The 18,608-nt window shown below is 36.2% G+C and overlaps 1 protein-coding gene across 5 annotated transcripts in view; it reads left to right on the top strand.

Annotated features, from left to right (window-relative positions):
- Positions 1-18,608, top strand: part of ICA1 (islet cell autoantigen 1) — a 65,117-nt gene that overhangs the window by 10,886 nt on the left and 35,623 nt on the right. For all 5 annotated transcript variants that reach the window (XM_063152046.1, XM_063152054.1, XM_063152064.1 and 2 more), the window contains 4 exons: positions 2,123-2,294; positions 4,220-4,292; positions 5,990-6,113; positions 8,172-8,370. In XM_063152046.1, the coding sequence (XP_063008116.1) occupies positions 2,123-2,294; positions 4,220-4,292; positions 5,990-6,113; positions 8,172-8,370 (568 nt within the window). The remainder of the gene's footprint in view (positions 1-2,122; positions 2,295-4,219; positions 4,293-5,989; positions 6,114-8,171; positions 8,371-18,608) is intronic.

Below are 18,608 nucleotides of genomic sequence, written 5' to 3'. Positions count from 1 at the left end.
GTATGGTGATTTGTTCAGTTTGTTCATCAGTCTCATAATTCAGGAATCTGTATTAATCCCCGCACTTTTTCTAATCTTTTTGTGACCTTATATTAGTAGCTGGTTAACATCAGATGAGTTATGGTGTTTTCTTCACTTGACTACTGAGATCTCAGTTATTTTCACTGCTGTAGCAGAAACACACAGTTAGCCAGGCAGCTAAGGCCTTTATAATACCTTGTGAGAAGTTTGATGGGTATTTTTAATTATTATTGAAGTAATGCTATTTTTATTAAACTCTCATATTATGTTTTCTCATAATACAGGAGGGTTTTTTTATTCATTAAAGGTAGTAACTTTGGTATTTTAAAGGTGCAGCCTGTATCAGATCAATATAATATTCACCCAACTTGATAGGTTGTCTGTTGTCAGTGTGTGTGATGGCTTGTTTATACAGAGTTCCAAATAAAATGCGGTATGTTTTGTACGTGTTTTTTATTTTTTGCTGTAGCATCAAAATACCTTTATTTTAATTTTAATTAATAAATTAAACTCTTGGAACTAATATTTGTGTAGAATTAAATGGATAAATATCTTTGCTTTTCAAGTTTGGTGAAGAAGCCATGAAGTGCTCTGTATAAGTGCTTTTTAAAATGATATCTCTGCTCACTTCCAGTTTAATTTCTTACATCTCTTTGGTAATTAAGGTGCTGTCACCTAACTCACTGATTAAAAGTAACTAAAGCAAGTAATGTAAGCCTGTGAAAAAATTTTCCTTTTCAGGTTAAACTGTGTCACTAGTGACTGTGTAGGGTAGATGTGGTTCCCTTTTGGGGAGTGTGTACCAATGGCTTGTTTTTTCAGAATGGCTGTATTGCTTCACAGCAAATGTATAGATATACATCTATCTATCTATCTATCTATCTATCTATCTATCTATCTATCTATCTATCTATCTATCTATCTATCTATCTATATACATATGATACATATAATCAGAGGGTCATAGGATGATTGAGTGGCCTGGGTTGGAAGGGACCTCAGAGATGACCTGGTTCTAACCCCCTGCCATGGGCAGGGACACACGTCTCCATACATGACTTGATGTGTATGTTGGGTCTGAAGAACTCTTGGGGTAGCATCTCTGAGCAATCTGTGTGTTGTGAACAGAACTAGGGGTCAATATCTCACTAATGAACTCCAGTTTAACACTCCAGGTGTACAGTGTCTTCTCAAAAGAAACTCAACCTATTTAAGTTTTGTGAAGCATCCAATTATAGCAGTGTTTAGCAACCACTTTTTAGTTCTAAAAAGCTGAAAGACTACTCCAGCTTTTTATATATGCATATAGGGGGAAATGTATGTAGTTTTGCACAAATTAATAATGGAGTAACACTTCCTGAAAGACACTGAAATTTCGTGGTAAAGCTATATTTTCTATTAAGCTGTCTGGGTATGGCTTAAATATTGTGGAATATGGAATTTATATATTGCACTTTTTATTAGGTCTGCTGCAGGAATGCAGAATTATTTGTCAGTGAGAAATAATCCTTGAAAGAAAAAGTTACCTGTTATACACCCACAGTTGTCATGTAGTCCATTGTATAAAGAGAGATGTGAGATATCAGTCTTTCACATAGCATGCTCAAAAGAGATGAGTGTTTTTCTGATTCTTTTTTTTATTCAGTTACAAAAAAAAGGAGGGCAGGAAGTAGTCTAATCCCATTCATAAAATGAGCTGTGTCAAATCCCAACAGTGCTGAAATGGCATGAAAATTGCTACCTGCTTGAGCAACTCTGCTAGTTCACTTGAAACTCAATTCTATTAATTATACAAAATAAAAAGTTAATTCCATGGGCTAGAAATCCTTTCCTAATGCCTTGGGGGGAATTCTTTGAGGCTGTTTATTAGGCAGTACTGCATGGTTAAGATATTCAAGTTGAAATCAGTGTACTTTTTTTCAGAGTAGGATGGGAAATACAGTAATTTAGTTGCTTTGTTATTAATGCATAATGAGGAACTGCATGTTATATGTGTGTTGGCATGCAAATGCAATACTCTTAATGGAAATGTATTAATTGTGTTAGAGTTATCTTTAAAGTATCCAATTGAAGTTTTAAATTTTGTTTGTTAATATTCTAGCAACTATCCAAGAGAATTTTATGATCAATATGCTCAAAGCCAAGAAAAATCTGTGGTCAATAAAATGCAACAGAAATACTGGAAAACAAAACAAACCCTTATAAAAGTTACAGGAAAAAAAGAAGATGAGCATGTTGTTGCTTCAGATGCAGATCTGGATGCAAAACTAGAGGTTTGTAATATTTACATAATGTCTGTTCTCTACTTGTTAATTTTTAAAGTATTTTCATTTCCACCAAGCCTTTAACATGTGTGCATGTAGGATATAATTACATACATACATTTTTATAATTTTCATGTATTAGCTCTTCCAGATTCTGACAAAAGTATCTGTGTAAATTCAGAGAATATAGGGGAATTTAGGAACACAAAACCCTATGTCCCTTTAACTTTGTTTGAAACTGAACATATCTCAGATTTATTTTCATATTTTAGGGACAGATTTTCTCCTTTTGTTAGCAGAGGAGTCAGGAGATTATCCTTTGCCTATGTCAGTTTAAGGTGATTTGGTTTGGTTTTTTCCTAAAAGTATTTTATTGAGCATACAAATGACATTTTTTAATACAAGTATGAAATACCACATATACCAGAAAAACATTCAATATGCCCAGGAGCAAGGTGCACAGTGCATTCTACTCTGAAGGTTTCGAGCAGATTAGTGGGTTCTGACATGTCAAAAGAAGCCTCTGAAAGTCTTAAAAATAAAACCAAGAGAAGGAATCCTGCTGTGTGACAAATACAGTCCCACTGTCAGTATCCTCAACTCCACTGAGGGGGAAAAAATAGGTTAAAGTTCTACAAAATTAAGACCTAGAATGTTTTTGAGACAAAGCAAAAAATAGAGGGTGTACTATGGAAGTGTGATAAGCCAGTTAATGTCCATGTAAGTTCTGTTTGTGTTGTTTTCTTGCATGATGGTAAATGTTTTGCTTTACTGGCTTTCTTGTAGTTTCTTTAAAAAAATGTTGACTTAGGATTCTCAGTTTATTTAGGTTTTAGCTGAAATACAGGAGGCTGTAGTAGAACAAACTCAAGAGCAATAACTTATCACCCAGTGGTTCTACTTACAGAGTCTTCACAATGGGTTGTAAATCAGGAGTATTGATGTAAAACAAGCTGGAAGTATGGAACACTATTTTATAAATACATACCTGAGTTTTTACCATGTCTACTGTGTTGCAGATTTATCAGGAAGCATGCTCTGTTAGCTCAGGTGGGGCTGGAAATAGTGGAATAAGTTCACACAAGTGGAATAAGTATGTTTTGAACAAATTCTCACTTGCAAGTCATACAAATTCTCATACTTGCAAGTTGAAAAGACAAGACCTGTGTAAATTTGTAGTCGAACAGCCTTGACAGAAAGCGCTAACTGTGCCAGTGGTCTATTTTACTTCTAGCTGTGTAATGCCTCATATGGTAGAGTTTAGATTTGAGTTGCAGGCTGGAGGTTTTAGATGGACAGACAGAGAGAGTAGTAATTTTTCGATTTCCTAGAAATAATCTCCAAATATAGTCATGACTGACTTTTTTTTTTACCTCTACTTCCTTTGAAAGCTGCTTTGTTTCCAACATGCCAATAAAACTTTCAGTTTAAATCAACAACCTTCTGTGTTGGCCATACCTATGCAAGTTTGTTCCACTAGACTTGACAGTGTCTATGAAAAATTTAGTATGCATATTCCCACATGTGAGAATGACTGATTGATAAATATTTTGATAACTCTGTTCTACCTTGAGGTTTTTAGAAGCAGATTTGTACATCTTCATATCTATGCAAAGATATCACCTAAAAAAACCCACACCCAACGCAAGTCCTTTGGTTAACTACCAACTGTTGCAGACCTGTTTCCAAAGTTATTTTTTCTTTATTTTCCTTCTGTAAGGTTATGATTGGTCAGTCTTTAGTTTCAGTAAAAAACTTAATTGAAAAAAGAGCACAATTGATAAGGGAAATACCAGAAATATTTCTCATTGTTCAAGAAGAAAAGAATGCTCCATAATAATTTCTATGAAAAATTAAGGTCTTTCTTGTATTTTATTCCTCAGTGTTTCTTGCATACGCTTGACAAATTTTTGTGTATTTTGTTTCAATATCAGCTGTTCCATTCTATTCAAAGAACGTGTATGGAGTTGCTGAAAGCAATTGAACTGTATCAAAAAAGGATTTGTTGTAAGTATGATCAAACACAGTAGTTAAAATGATAAGAAGGTCTACATTATGGAATCATTGAACAAGTGAAAAGGTAAAAATGAAAGCAGAGAACTACTAGTTTCATCCTGTTCAAAAGTAATGTTCCTTGCAGACACCTGAATGCAAATTTGGTTATTTGTTTGAAGATTTCCCAGTTCTGACATTTTATTGATATGATGCCGTGATAGCAATAATGACTGGAGAAAGCTTTCTTTAGTTTTTTTCCCCCCATTACTTAGTTGACAAATTCAAAAGTGTCATGTCTAGAAATCATAACCCCTTTCTAAACAGTTTTAGTGTTTTGTTTTGCTATTTTTTTTAAATCAGGATTGCTGATGAAGAGTTTTTGTCTTATTACTAGTTTTATAATCAAGTAATCTATGCTATTATGATGAATTTGATCATGCTGACTTGATTGTAAAAACCATACAGTAATTAGTGACAGTCATTAGTGAGAGATGGGGGACCTGATTTGGGAAGTTTCAAACAGCAAGTTGTATTAAATGTCCTCCAAAGGTTGTCTGCAGTCCATATTATTTGATTTCTGGCCTGAAGGAGAGAGTTCAGCTATGAAATCAGTAAATCTTCAATTGCATTTTCTCGAGGCTTTCATGTTTCTTTATCCAAAGAAAGTCAGAGATAATGTTTCAGAATCAGGAGGTAAAATTGAAATACAGAATAGTAGTGTATCAAGTTAAAGAATTGGCAGGTGAAATCTGATGGCAAGATTTGCATCAGATGCAGATGTGCATCCTCTACCAAAGAGTGCCGAGTCTGCACTGGAGTTGGCTGTTGGCATTTTGGAAAATGGCAAGAGGACTTCAGGAGATCATCTTATCATCTTCATTGTTTTAGGCCATTCTCCCTCTTGATAGTGATTGACATTGGTAGTATAGGAGATAGCCACTTTAAAAGACAAAGAGATGAGAGCATCATTAAATATTTTTGTAAGGTTCTCTGTGATCCATGGTCCCAGTTTAGAAGCAGTCAACAATTCAATGTAAAACCGCTTCATCTTCCTGTTTAAAAAAATAAAAAATTTCTTTGAGGTAGATGTGTTTCAGGTAGCTGAAATACAGTGTTTGAATTACAGAATGTTCAAGTTGTGAAGTAATCTTGCCAGGTAATTTGAAAGTAAATGTTCTTTAAAATGAAGTACTAGACTTGTCATGTGAAATTTTATGTAGTCAAGCATTAAGAATGGTAAGAGAAAAGCAAGTAAATGAGTTTTGGTTAGTACAACTTGGAATTAGCTTCAATAAAAGTATGCTATCACCTGAGGCAATCCAAGTGGTAAAAAAGAACTAAAAACCAACCTACCAAACCAGACAGAACCCAAAAAACCCAACACTGAAAGTTAAGTGCAATCAAGATGTAATAAAGCCCTTTTTGTAATATAACCAACCCAGATTTTCCTTTGTAAGAAAGAAATAGCCCATTTTTCCTGTTGTCTTTTGGTTCTGATGGAATTTTGTGATTTTTGTTAAGTATATCAGCAAGCGTCTCAAATGAACCAGGTCTTCTGTTTACTAGATGCAGGAATCCTGTGAAATTATTTATTTTTGCTTTGCTGCTTGGACCTAAAGTGACTTAAAACTGTTTGATGGTAGGCTGGTTTTTAAGCTGTTAGGGACCAATTAAATAACATATTTGACAACTCATTTATTTTTTGTTAGTTCTGTCTCAGGAAGAAAATGAATTGGGGAAATTTCTTCGATCACAGGGTTCTCAGGATAAAACAAGAGCAGGAAAAATGATGCAAGCTACAGGAAAGGCCCTCTGCTTTTCTTCTCAGCAAAGGTATATGGGTCAACATTTCTGTCTGATTTGCATAGTACTTATGATAATGGTAGTTGATTCACCAATGTCATCATTTATTTGGCCATTTGAAATGTGTGAGGAACCAATCGATAGGAAAATTATTGACAAAATTTGCTGTAATATTGGCAATATTAGTGACTTCTTGAATTTTGCCTGATGGTGCTTTTTGTCCATAGACCTGCTATGTCTGTCTTCAGATCCCCTGCCTGTGCCTGTTCAGCTCAGTGTCTCTGAGGCTGTACTGGAGCTTCTCCAGCAGTAGGGTTGTAAAGGAGATGATGTCAGATCCCTCTCCTGGTTGGTAGCAGTTCTCACTCTGCAGAGAAGTGCTGCAGCAAGCTCACTGTGGAGGTGTCTGGTTCCTGCAAGGGAGGGAATGAGTAAGGGAATACTTTTTTCTGGGCCATCGGGTCTCATACCTCAACTAGTTGGAAGAGAAAGGAGGAGTCTGAATGCCATCTTCTGCTTGAACTTCAGTGTAAAGTTCCCCTGAGACAAGATCCCAGATCCCTACAGAGCTCATGTAGGTTGTGCAGGGGCAAGTAAAAGGCAAGGAATCCAGATGGACTCACAAACACACTAACACCTGCTGTTAACTGGAGTCCTTCATGTGTCCCTGACCCGGTGTTTGCTCTAGGAGTTTAAAAATAGCAATACCTGATGTCATTGTAAGTATTGTCATGCTCTTTTTCACAGCATTAGGACTATGAAAGGATGAAAATCACCATCACTCACAAAGGAAGATTCTATTCCATTATGTTTTACAGGATTTTGGAGGGCTTTCAACTACTATGATACTTTCTGGCTTTGTCTTAACAGTGCAGTTGTTTGGCTCAAAATGAAGCACAGCATATAGAGCACTGAGAATTTCATATGTTTATTATCTTGGGCTAGAGTTTGGTCATTAGCACTTCCAGTAGCAGTCATGATTGGGATCATTAAGGCACTTGTAAAGCACCTTTGAGCAAAAGTGCTGATGGCTTGCTCCTTTATGAAGCATAACTGTTAATAGACAAAATCTCAATGCATATCTACATAAACTAAACTTTCTTTTGGATATCTGGGTATGAATTTGTGGAATGAGAAAAAACATCATGGAAAAAAAAAAGTCACATTGAATTCACATATTAATATAGCTCTGACCCAGTACTTTTTTAAGGCATCTTTTCAGATAAATTCACATTTAAAACAAAACCATTTGTCTTTCTTCTTTTGAGCTATCCTCAAACTCTTGTTGAAGTTGGGACTGCTTTTATTGATGTTTCATGCTTGTAGCTAGCTCATTAGCTGGAGATCAAGACAACATATCTTGGGGTACTGGAGCCAAAATTAGAAATTCTCTTATGCCAAGGGACTTCCTGCACATTTAACTATCTCTGTGCTGGTGTGGGGCTGATTGAACCCATTCCAGTGAGGTGCTGCTGGAAGCCAAGAGGGAAGCAGAAGCAGCAGGAGGAAGCAAAGCAAAAGGAATAATCCTGTCGGGTGTTGAGATCCCATTAGGAGCTGAAGTGATGGCATAGGGGGGACAACAGTGTCTCCTACTGCCTTTCCAAAGTGTGGTTGTCAGAAGAAACATTTAGATAAATGTCTGAATCTTCCAAAAGAAAAGATAATGTCCTTCAAAGAAATTGTTCCAGTTACTAAAAAAAAAAAATAAGAAAACCTCAGATAATTATCTACCTGACAGATGAATTATTTATTTACATTTATATTTGAAGACTTAAAAGACTAATGGAAGTACTTTTTGTGATGTTTAGCATGACATTCCTGATACATCTGTAATACTTTTCCAGTAATAAATTACCTTGGGTATATTTTTATAGTTGCTAAATGAAACTTATGAAGAGGAATGGTAATAACATACAAGTGGTCAACCTAAAATACATAGGCACAGTAGAAGAGGTTTCTTTTCCACTCACATGTGTAATTGAAAAGTTGCTATTTGAATAGAAGAGTAAACTGTCAGGAGTTGTATTAATCCTTTGTGGAACAACATGTTTAAGGTGTTCCTCTCTTTGCTCCATGCCTTCCCAGGTTAGCACTCCGTGTCCCTCTCAGTAGGTTGTATCAAGAAGTGGAGACTTTCAGATACAGGGCCATCTCAGACACGTGGCTGACGGTGAACAGGATGGAGCAGTACCGGACTGAGTACAGAGGAGCTCTGCTCTGGATGAAAGATGTGTCTCAGGAGCTGGATCCAGATCTTTATAAGCAGATGGAAAAGTTCAGGAAGGTATGAGGTTTCCTCGAAGGGGTTACCTAATGAGTGACAATGAAGCATGGTTTTGATTCTTCCAAGGAGGGCATAATTAAGAAGCAATAAGGATGCCATTTATCCTAACCACTTCTTTGTGAGCTGTAAGGAAAGGCATTCTTTTAGTAGTATATTAAACTTCAGCATACATCTTTATAATTTAAATAATATATCTTTTTGAAGAAGGTTATCTAATTTTGAATCCTTAGTGGTGATGCCTGAATGACTAATAGAGGAAGACATGTCTGCTGTCAGAGGGGGAAGGGAATATTAATTTTTGCAACTAAAAAACAATAACAGAAGTACTCTACCTAATTGGTCTACTGCTAAATTTTGAGGGCAGTTAAAGACCAACATTTTCAAAATTCGCTATTGTTGGATTTTGGGGAGGAGTTGCAAATCTGGAATTTTTTTTAGGTTCCTGATGCAGTTCAGTGTGATTCTTTGGCAACTGTTAAACCCCAAAACTGCTAAGGAGGCATTCTCCATAAATAGCCTTCATTCAGTGTCACTCAAGTTTGCTAAACTCCTCCCCTCCTAAAAGACTTGCAAAATCACAAGTCCTAGGTGGTAGGCTGCAATGTTGCTACCAGGTGAGAGTATAGAATTTATTTAGGCTGATCCTGTCCCAGTTCAGGAATGCACATGAGACATTTTCTAGTGAGGCCCTAGAGCCAAGTTTGTCAAAAGTCTGTAGTGTTCACAGTTGGCTGTTTATAGATGCTGCCTCTCAGGAAGACTTAGGATCTTAGGTATAACCAAGTGGCTCGTGCTTTGAGTAAAGGCAGTAAAAAAATTTACAGAAATTGTAAAACTGTATTAAAGTGTACAGAAACTGTAATCAAGTGTACATGTAAATATGTATGTGTCTTAGAGATAGGTAATGTGTAAAAGAGAAAATCCTGTTAATTGATGGCTTAAGGAGTCTGTAACTGAAAGTGCTTGAAGATAAAAGGTATATAACTGTAGATTTTAAAAGCTTGACTAAACCATCCTAAGAGGAAAGGACTGGCATGCATCTAACTGTGCTATTTTTTGTAAGCCAAAGTGGTGACAATAGCAATTAAGAAAGGGATGGAACAAATAGTGCCCCAGTTAGTCATCTAATCTTTATTTAATGCTTCAGTACAGGGTATTCCTGTAAGTCTTGTGGCACCAGACATATATTTTATTATGCCCTATGGGAAATGTTTGTAATGGCAAGTTCTTGCAGGTAAAATAATTGGTATGGTCTTGGCCTCAGCTGATTGCTTATGTACATTGTTTGATTTATTAGGAAAACACTTAAAAATGGAATGTTAGAATGAATAAAGCAGTACTGGTAATAGAAAACTGATTTATAGCTTTCTTGCTAAACAAGTGCCGTGGAAAGCATAAATTATATAAATGACAAAGTAATTAAAATAACATATGGTTTGTGCAGTGAGCACTTGTAGATAAAAACTTAGATGTGGAATTTCAGACATCTTGAGTTGCTGTGCTTCAAGGTCAGCAAAAAAATATATTTTTTTAAAGTTCTTACAAAATTTAGTAGCAAAAATATGGAAATACTAAGTATTTTTAAATATTTCTAGATCTGAAATAAATTACATTCTGAGATAAAAAAATAAAAGTAGATTCTAAAATTCTGTAGCATGACCTCAAATAGTTAAAAAAAAACAAACTTGAAAGTCTTCTGAACATATCTCTTGTCCAACTGGCTGTGGACTGAAAACCTTTCAGTTCACATTGTAATGCAGGGAACAAAAAGCTCTACATTTTGTAGCCAACAAAGCAAAGAAATGCCCCTGGTATCCACTTTCCCACATTTCCCATCTGTGCAACAGGCATATCAAGCTAGTCTTTGAAGATTTAATACTTGCAGAATGTAAGCTTTTTGGTTTTTAATCACGGGGAAAAAAATACTGAAATAAAATCCACAGGCATAATGTTCCTAGGTAGCATTGCTGAGCAAGATCTAAGTTTCTTTTTAGTGCTTTACAAAAATTAATGGTGGATTCTGTAGTTCTAAATAATTAAAGGAGTTTTTATTGTCTTTTTTTTCTATTTTTGCTTGCAGATCTTAATTGTGCCATAGTGTGGCAGTGTAATGCTGAGGTTTTAGGGCTTATTTTGGATCTGTAACAGTGTAAGAAGTCATGCTAGTTTTGTGTTGAGCAAGATGTTATAATTACTCACGTAAGGTTTTTGGTTCTTAAATATACCATTGCCAGAGAGAAGCATTTTGAGCTGGAGCTGCATATTGAATGATACACCACCAAGTAGTTAGGGAAGCTAATCCTCTCAGAGCACTTGAAAGAAAGTTTTCTTCAGACTTCTGATTGTAAAACTCCAAACTATTACTTAAGTAAATGTTTTTTGGGTTTTTTTATTTCTAGTAAACAGTGCTGGTTTAATGATCTTTAATACACCTAGTACATCAGCAGTATTTATATCATGTAGTTAAAGGACTGTTTTTCAAGTATGTAGCCTTTTATAATGTAATCCTTAATGTATCATTATGTATACAGATATGGTACTTGTTTTTGGAGACCAAAGCTAAATCAATCCAGATGGGGTTTTCATACCTTCCCTCAGAATAGCTCAGGCTAAAAGATCAATAGTTGAGTCAGTATTTTCAGAGCTGATAAAATCTGAGTTAAAACACTGACATTTTTGTAGCTCTTTCAAAACAATGAGGTACTTGAAAGAATTTTCTAATGCTGTTCTTAAGGCGTCAGCCTAAGTGTGCAAGACCCAGCAACACTACCCCTTTCAGAGTGTCTCAGAGCACTGCAGAGCAGCCTTTTTACATTGTTGTTTGAAGATAGCTGTGTAATTGTAGCTACTTGAGTCAAACTAAGGAAATAGGTATTTACTTTTTCCTGCAGAGTTCTATAAATGCTATGTAACTTCTTTTTTTTTACCTATTAGCAGTTTTTATGAACAGTGCAGTGCTGTTCTGGTTACAGAGGTCTTCCATCCTAAGTTCAGAGTTTGAAGTGTTCCTTGAGAGCATCTAAACAGTGCTGTGATATATAGAAGAATGTTAATGAGCTAATATCCTTTTACCAAATTCTTCACACTGATCAGGTTTTTAATGTTCTTAAATCTGGTCTCTTTTATCTGTCTGGAGAGACTGTACACTATAACATGAACTGTGCTGTGACGTTGAAAATTGTAGACCAAATGGCCCAAGTGTGTCCTTCTTCCAGCTCTGAAAAAGTTAAGCTTTTCCATGCATTTTCTGAGCAGGAATGCAGCAGTGTGTAGGGATAAACTGAGACCAGGACACAGCCTTCCATATGCGGCCTATATGACACAGGACAGTGTGCTGTTCAATTTTACTTGGCTGTGCTATCCCTTGAACAGTTCAATACTGTAGACTTTCTCATCAAACCTGTACATTTCAGTGCCATCCCTAACAAATAAAAAGTGAGAGCTGAAAAAAGTTGTCATGCTGACCTTCGAGCTAGCTATGAGAAAATTACATCTGTGGCATGATAGGTTGTTTATCGTGCTACATTGATAAAGCAGATTAATCCCTTCTATATTTGTTTTTTGCTTCCTTTGTTCTCATACTCCTCTGCTTCCCCTTCATTCTGAGGTTTGAACCAAAGCTGAAGTATTTTTGTTATTACCCAGTGGCAATGCTGGGCTCCCTGAGCCAGGCTGCGCTGCACCTTACCACCCATTTTGCGGGTAGATGTTGAGAACTTGCAAGCTAGAAGCTGAATTGTTTGGATACATTTTATCTCCAATTCCTTATAGTCTTTATATACTTGAAACAAAATTAATGCCCTTAAATGTAATTTTAAAGACAAATCTGTCGAGAGAATAGTAAAGTGGGAAGAAGGAAGGTTCAACAAGAAGAGCTCAAAATGACATAACGACAACTTAAACTGCTGTTGTTATAAATGTACCAATATAGGGAGTGGCTGACCTGTGCAAGCTTTCCTTGAATATATTTTACTTCTTGAAAGTTAGAGCTCCAGTGTATAGATGGGAAATAATGAAGATATAAATAATTCTATTGATTAAAAGGTCATAAGGGAATCACTGACTATGTATTCATTGTAAAGGTCTCAGCAAGTATGGCTCAGATACATCTGCTGTCCCCTGCTGTCCCCTTGCCCGGTATCACTGCTGGGCACGAGGACATTCTGGCTTGTGTGATGATAAAGGTGCTGTACCATGTTACAGCATCATCTGCTGCTCCCCTATCCATTAACATTAGCTGCTAACAGCCCAGCAAACCTAAAGGCACTTTGGAAATGTACTGGAGTATTGTTTTAATTTTTTTTTTGTAATTCTCTGTTACTTTTGAAAACTCTTGGAGAGTTCAGAAAATGCAAAAAGCCTGCTGAAGGAGAAAAACCAAATATGAAGCTGATCTTTGACGTAAGGACAGACTTGGCAGTTGCCATACTTGGGAACTAAATTTCAGTTTCTGGTAAAAATAAAGTGAAAAGGAAATCTGTAGGCATTTAGAAGCTAGCAAACTGAAGAGCAAGTAAAAACAGAGGTTTATAAATAACATTACATGATGATGTTTTTTATATTTTTGCATTTTTAGTCAAATTGTTGTTTTAATGGAAAACAAATTGCAAGTCTGTATTCTTGCAGTTCCTTATGAGTGATTACTGGAAAAGTGAATTTAACTTTACTAGAAAAATAAGAGCTTTCAGGAGCTGAGAGTTGAGAATATTGACCAAAGAACACTAAACAAAGTTTCAGAGGATCATAGAATTTAAAGATAGAAAACAACTTAAAGATCAACTAAACTCTCTTCCTGCGAGAACAAAATCTGTACATCTGTAATATGTTTTCCAAGTATTTTTCTATATCTAATAAAACAATTGATTTGAGGGTGACTCTCTTAGAAGTTTTGTGGTGCTGTTTGTTGGTCATGTTCTAGTTGAATTATTAAAAGCCAACCGAGAGAAAATATGCTAATGCTATTGGCATCTGCAGATGATATTAAGCTGGAAAATCTTTCCGTTTTCCAGCAGCAAAGTACACCAGGATCTTAAAGAAAAATATCTTTGGCCATGGCAGTCACAACGGTGTAAATAAAAGACTCTAAGTTGTCATAGTTACAAGTAGCAGTATAATTGATGGATATTTAGAGCCAGCTGGGTAGTCACTGTTGACCAAGCTTGGGTTTTTAAAATTAACAGAAACAATTCTTAAAAAAACCCGTAGTTATCTCTGTTTGATTTTAGGTGTTACTTTCCCATTAAATTCCAACTCCATCTGAAAAACTTTAAGCACTTTTATCTTGGGGCAACAATAATACAGGCCCCTACATGTGAGAGAGCACATGTTGGTGTTTGTGCTCTGGAGGTGTCAGAGAGGTCTGAGTTGCTTCAGTAGACTGTATGCTGGGTATGAGATGTGTGGCACTGCAATGTGAAAAAAGAATGGTGACTTTCTTAATACCTGCTAGGAATCTGAGATAGTAAAGCCTCTCACAGTAATAGATATGATTTTATCAGCCTTGATTCGAAATCTTCCTTTAAAAAACCAAAACAACCCCCCACCTATTCTCTTCAGTGATTTGCATTGCTGCTGCTGCTTACTAGAAGAATAGGTGAACTTCCAGGAGATGCAGTAATACGCTCTGCAAGGTAGAGAGTATGCGTCTCCTCTCAAATTAGTAAGATGGTGTCAAACTGCACTCTGAGATCCACATCTTAGTGTAGCAACGTGATAGCAGAGATAAAGATAACAGCCCACTCTTACGATCCGATGATAAGAAACACCCACACATATCTCTTCTTGTGGCATGCCTGTGCCATCAGGAGTAGGTTTGGCTTCTTTCTGGTGGGGAATAGCAGTCAGAGTAGGGGTTTTGAAAGCAGTTTTTTAAATATGAAAGTGTGTGGTGTTGGAAAGGCTAAATTTAGTGATTTACCGAGAAATTAGGGTAGGGAAAGACAAAGCATATAAAAAGTGCTCTTCACTCAAAATTCTAGTTGTTGCTTTGTGATTATTGCATCTCCCTGTAAAAGCAGATGGAGTTCCAGTGCTGAGTGTATTATCTTAGAGGATTTGTTGCTGTAATGTTCTTTCCAACTTCTCCAATATAATATTTAGTAACATTAAGCAGAGAAACCAAAACATTACGAGATATCTCACATGCAAAATGCACAAGCATTTTTAGGCAGTTAGGAAAGATATACCTCTTTTGAAAATGTAACCTTTAGGACAAATGTTCTTCACAGTAAAAGCATTTTATAGTCTTACAACTTTAAATTACCATTTCAAGTACCATTTGTAAGACTCAGAGTACATAATGATACAAAATCAATAATTTTCTGAAGCCATTTCATGTATATTAAATATCACTGATGATTGTTACTGAGTTAAAAGCAAAGTAACAATGTGTGATGGAGATGCCCTTTTAAAAGCATAATAACAGTATGCCACTTAAAAATAGAAACAGACTTCTTGGAACAGATTACATCATCTTTAGAGGTATTGCTTGTAGAATATGGTTACTTCCAGAGATTAATGCTTACCCTTGATAAATGGTTCATCATCTGTTCAGTTATTTTTACAAAAGAAGAATTTGAGGTGAGACTCTGAAAAATAGCATTAAGGTAAAATATAATTAGTCTGCTGTTAATCCTGTAGATTACAGATATGATATAGTTTTTAAACTTTGTTTCATGTGACCTTGCTGAAATCAAACAAGGCAGATTTGGGTTATTTGTACGTTTTCAGTACCTGTATTTATGTTGAGAAAAGGTAGGCAGGCACATCCTAAAAATTTCTGTTCACCTAAATAACAGAATAAAAAATGTTTCAACAGACTACAATAAATCTTCTAAAAAAAAATCAGTGATGTAAATCAATAGCCTTAACTTTTATGCAATAATTGGTTTTGGTCCAGTATTAAAAAGACTCTCTCAAACATGATGTGATTAAAATTAAACTCCAGGAATTTTCTCATGCCTAATAATTACAGGAATGTGTAAATATTGAATTTATTATTGGATATAAAAAAATGCAGGAATGGAAAAAAAATACCTGAAATATTATTCTGAAAATGGGAAAGATGATTGCCCAGACAATTTCTATTGCTCAAATGAAAACTCAAACCCTGCAAGCTGGTCTATGTGGGCAAAGCTTGTTACCCATGTGGATCATTTTGTGAATTCAGAACCTAAATGAAGTGTAAAAAATATGACCAGAGTAGGCTGTGAAAAGAGAAATGAGATTTGGAAAATTCCCTCAACATTAATAGTCTGAAAAGGCTAGGAGGATAGCTAAAGAAATATTTTTTAAAAATAAATGAAATACAGATGTGACTGAACTGAGAGAATTCTGCAGAAGTGAAGAATAAACAGGAAGGGGAATACAGCTGTTGGGGAAAACATTGTTTACACAAGAGAACCAAGCTTTTCTATAGTCGCCACTGCCCAGGAATTCTTCTTATACTTTCCTAAAATGCCTGGGCACATGCATAATGTAGTCCATCTGCTTTGACTTCATAAGGCCTTAGCTGTTCAGTTGTATGTTGCATAGGCTCTGAAAGATGTTGTGTTTGATTTTTCTCCTTCACTTAATGAAACCAAATTAGATAGGATTAAAAAAAAACAAACAAAAAGGTACTGTTCTAACCAAAAAAATGGCAAATATACCACCATCTCTGATTCAGAGTTCTGCCTGAACCCTGCTTATATTTCAAATGTTGTTTCATCTTTAATAGCACACTGTGAAGTTCTGAAGAGCACCACAAAAAGATTTGTGTCTTTTTTATAAATTTGTACTCTTTCAGAGTTTGTGTCTTGACAAAATATAATTAAATTGTTTTGATGGAAGCAAGCCATGCTTATTGATATATTAAATGCCAACCAGGAACAGCAATAACAAAGCATGGGATTATTTACAACAGACTTTGTCTTACAAATGTATCGTGATTATTTGTGGGTGCCATTTTATATTCTGTACTGAAAGGTTGAATAGAAAATGAAACACAAAACCTTGACTTACAGGATTTCTGCATTAGCACTGTAAACAGGGTGGCTTTGCACTCAGGACAGTGAGAGCATTTGGGGACTGAATATTAAAGGAACTTGGTAATCCTGTTGATTTTGTTAGAGGTGTCTTTCTTAATGTTGGTGTCACATCTAGCTATAATTTGCAACATGTGTCAGTGCCGTTCCCTGGCAGTTTGTACATCTGTTCATGCCACTGCCCTTTGCAATGGCCAAGGAGATCATACAGGCCAGCTCACTGTTTTACAGTGAGTTTTCAATGGGGATATTGGTACTGCATCTGAATTTGAGCTTTTCAAGTCCCTTTATTTAATTCCAGTGTATTCACTCCTCCCATCTGCTTCCTCAGAGGAGACGCAGATTCAAGTAACAATCTTGCTCAGGCCTTGAAGAATTTAATTCGGATGCAAAGAAATTAAAAATATGAATTATATTTTCCTTATGAGGACACTGTACCTGAAGGAGTCAAGAAGACCTCCAAATTATCTGCATTATCTAAGATAAACTGAATTGTATAATTACTAGATTAATACAGTCATGGGTATAGTAGACATGTTAGTTTTATGCTATATTACAATATTCTTACATCACCTCTGATCTTCAGTGTTCAAAAGCAGTAATTTACCTGTCTCAGTTTCCTGCAGGGGCTGACTGTCTAATTGCTCTCCACTTGCCAGCATTCCCCCCTGTACCATGTGTGGCAACCATCCTTTGCTCTCAGGTTGTCTAATGTGATAAACACAAGTGAGTTATGCAATTCTTAGCAACATTTAACACTCAGTCCAGGTTATGCCTGCTTTAGAGCTATATGTGATCTTTCAAACCTGAAAGACCATGTTATTTCTTCATTTTTGCAATTTATCTTGGTTGGCCTGCTTCTTGATACAAATCTTTGCAATAATTTTTAGCAACTCATACACTTGGATCATACCAATAAAATGCAACTCTTTGTTTTCAGACTATTCATAGTTCTTTGCATTTATGCAAAGAACTGTTGGCTGTTTATGAACTCCCTTAGAGTCATTTCAGGAGAGGAGAGTTCAGTAGTTTTCAGGACCATATTCTTCCCTGAAGAGGATGTTTGTCCATGCATGAAAATATGCCCCTGTTTGTAAATTGGGAGGGTGCATCCAAGCACACTGTGGTGGTAATGACTCATGTCTGCAGAGTGACAGATGTATGTTCCCTACTGGAACTGCATTTGGGGCTCATAATGTAAAAGTCTATCCCCAAACTCTGAAATAATGCTGTTTAGATGAATGTAATTCTGTATTCAATTTAAGAGTTTGCTGATCATTAATATTTTCTTTGTATGTCCTTACTTCAAGGTCCCTGTCAGTGCCAACAAGTGTTTTTTGGTCTTTTTTTTCTTTCAGTCTGGTAAACCACACATTCTGGGTTTGACCAGTACTGAAACTCATTACCAACAGAAAGCTGAAGCATGTATTTAAAAGACTTCTTAAAGTAGAAGAGAAGCAGATGTTTTAACAAGGCTAGAAGTTCATATTTATTGCCTTCCTTTCATTTAAATTGTAATTTCATGTTTGTTCCCTTTTAAAAATAATTTGCACATTGATCTAAGCTGTAAGAATGAATAAAATGGCTGTGAGGAAGCCATCCATATTAATAGTTTCAGGAGCATGACGTGTTCTCTGCTCACTGGTAATCTGAGAGCAGCCAGGAGGTGCAAGGTCTATGAGGTGGAGCTGCTTTCATACACTGTCATGACCCTGTGTGAATGAGCTGGGAGGAGAGGCTGTGTGCACTCCAGCTCTCAGCTGTCACATATCTCGCTGCATTAACCCTCCCTCCTTTGGTACAGTTTGAAGTTAAACATATTGACCATAAGTAGTTTGTCCCTCTACTGGATAAAATAGGAGGAGAGGCCTCATGCAGCCTGCAGAAATGTCAGCTGGGTTGCTGACGCTGGCTGTATCCCTTTATTTCCCCATGAACCTTTCTTGGGAATGCAAGCTACAGCTTTTTGGATCAAAACTGCTGAGGCCGGGTTCTGTCCTGCATGAAGTGTGGACACATTCATTTGGAGTTGATCTATTCCTGCACAGGCAGGAGATGGAGAAGTTGCTTGGCAACATGTAAGGAGAATGGGGCTATGTATTTGAAGAGTAGGGGAAGATTTTTCTAAGGGCAAAGGCAGGAGTATGTATGACCTGTTTTCTGGGGAAAATGTATGGCTGTGCAGAGATGCTGCTTTTCTGAAGGGTGATGCCT

The sequence above is a fragment of the Melospiza melodia genome, chromosome 1 (genome assembly GCF_035770615.1).
Source record: "Melospiza melodia melodia isolate bMelMel2 chromosome 1, bMelMel2.pri, whole genome shotgun sequence".
NCBI lineage: Eukaryota > Metazoa > Chordata > Aves > Passeriformes > Passerellidae > Melospiza > Melospiza melodia.
This window is presented reverse-complemented; position numbering and strand designations above follow the sequence as displayed.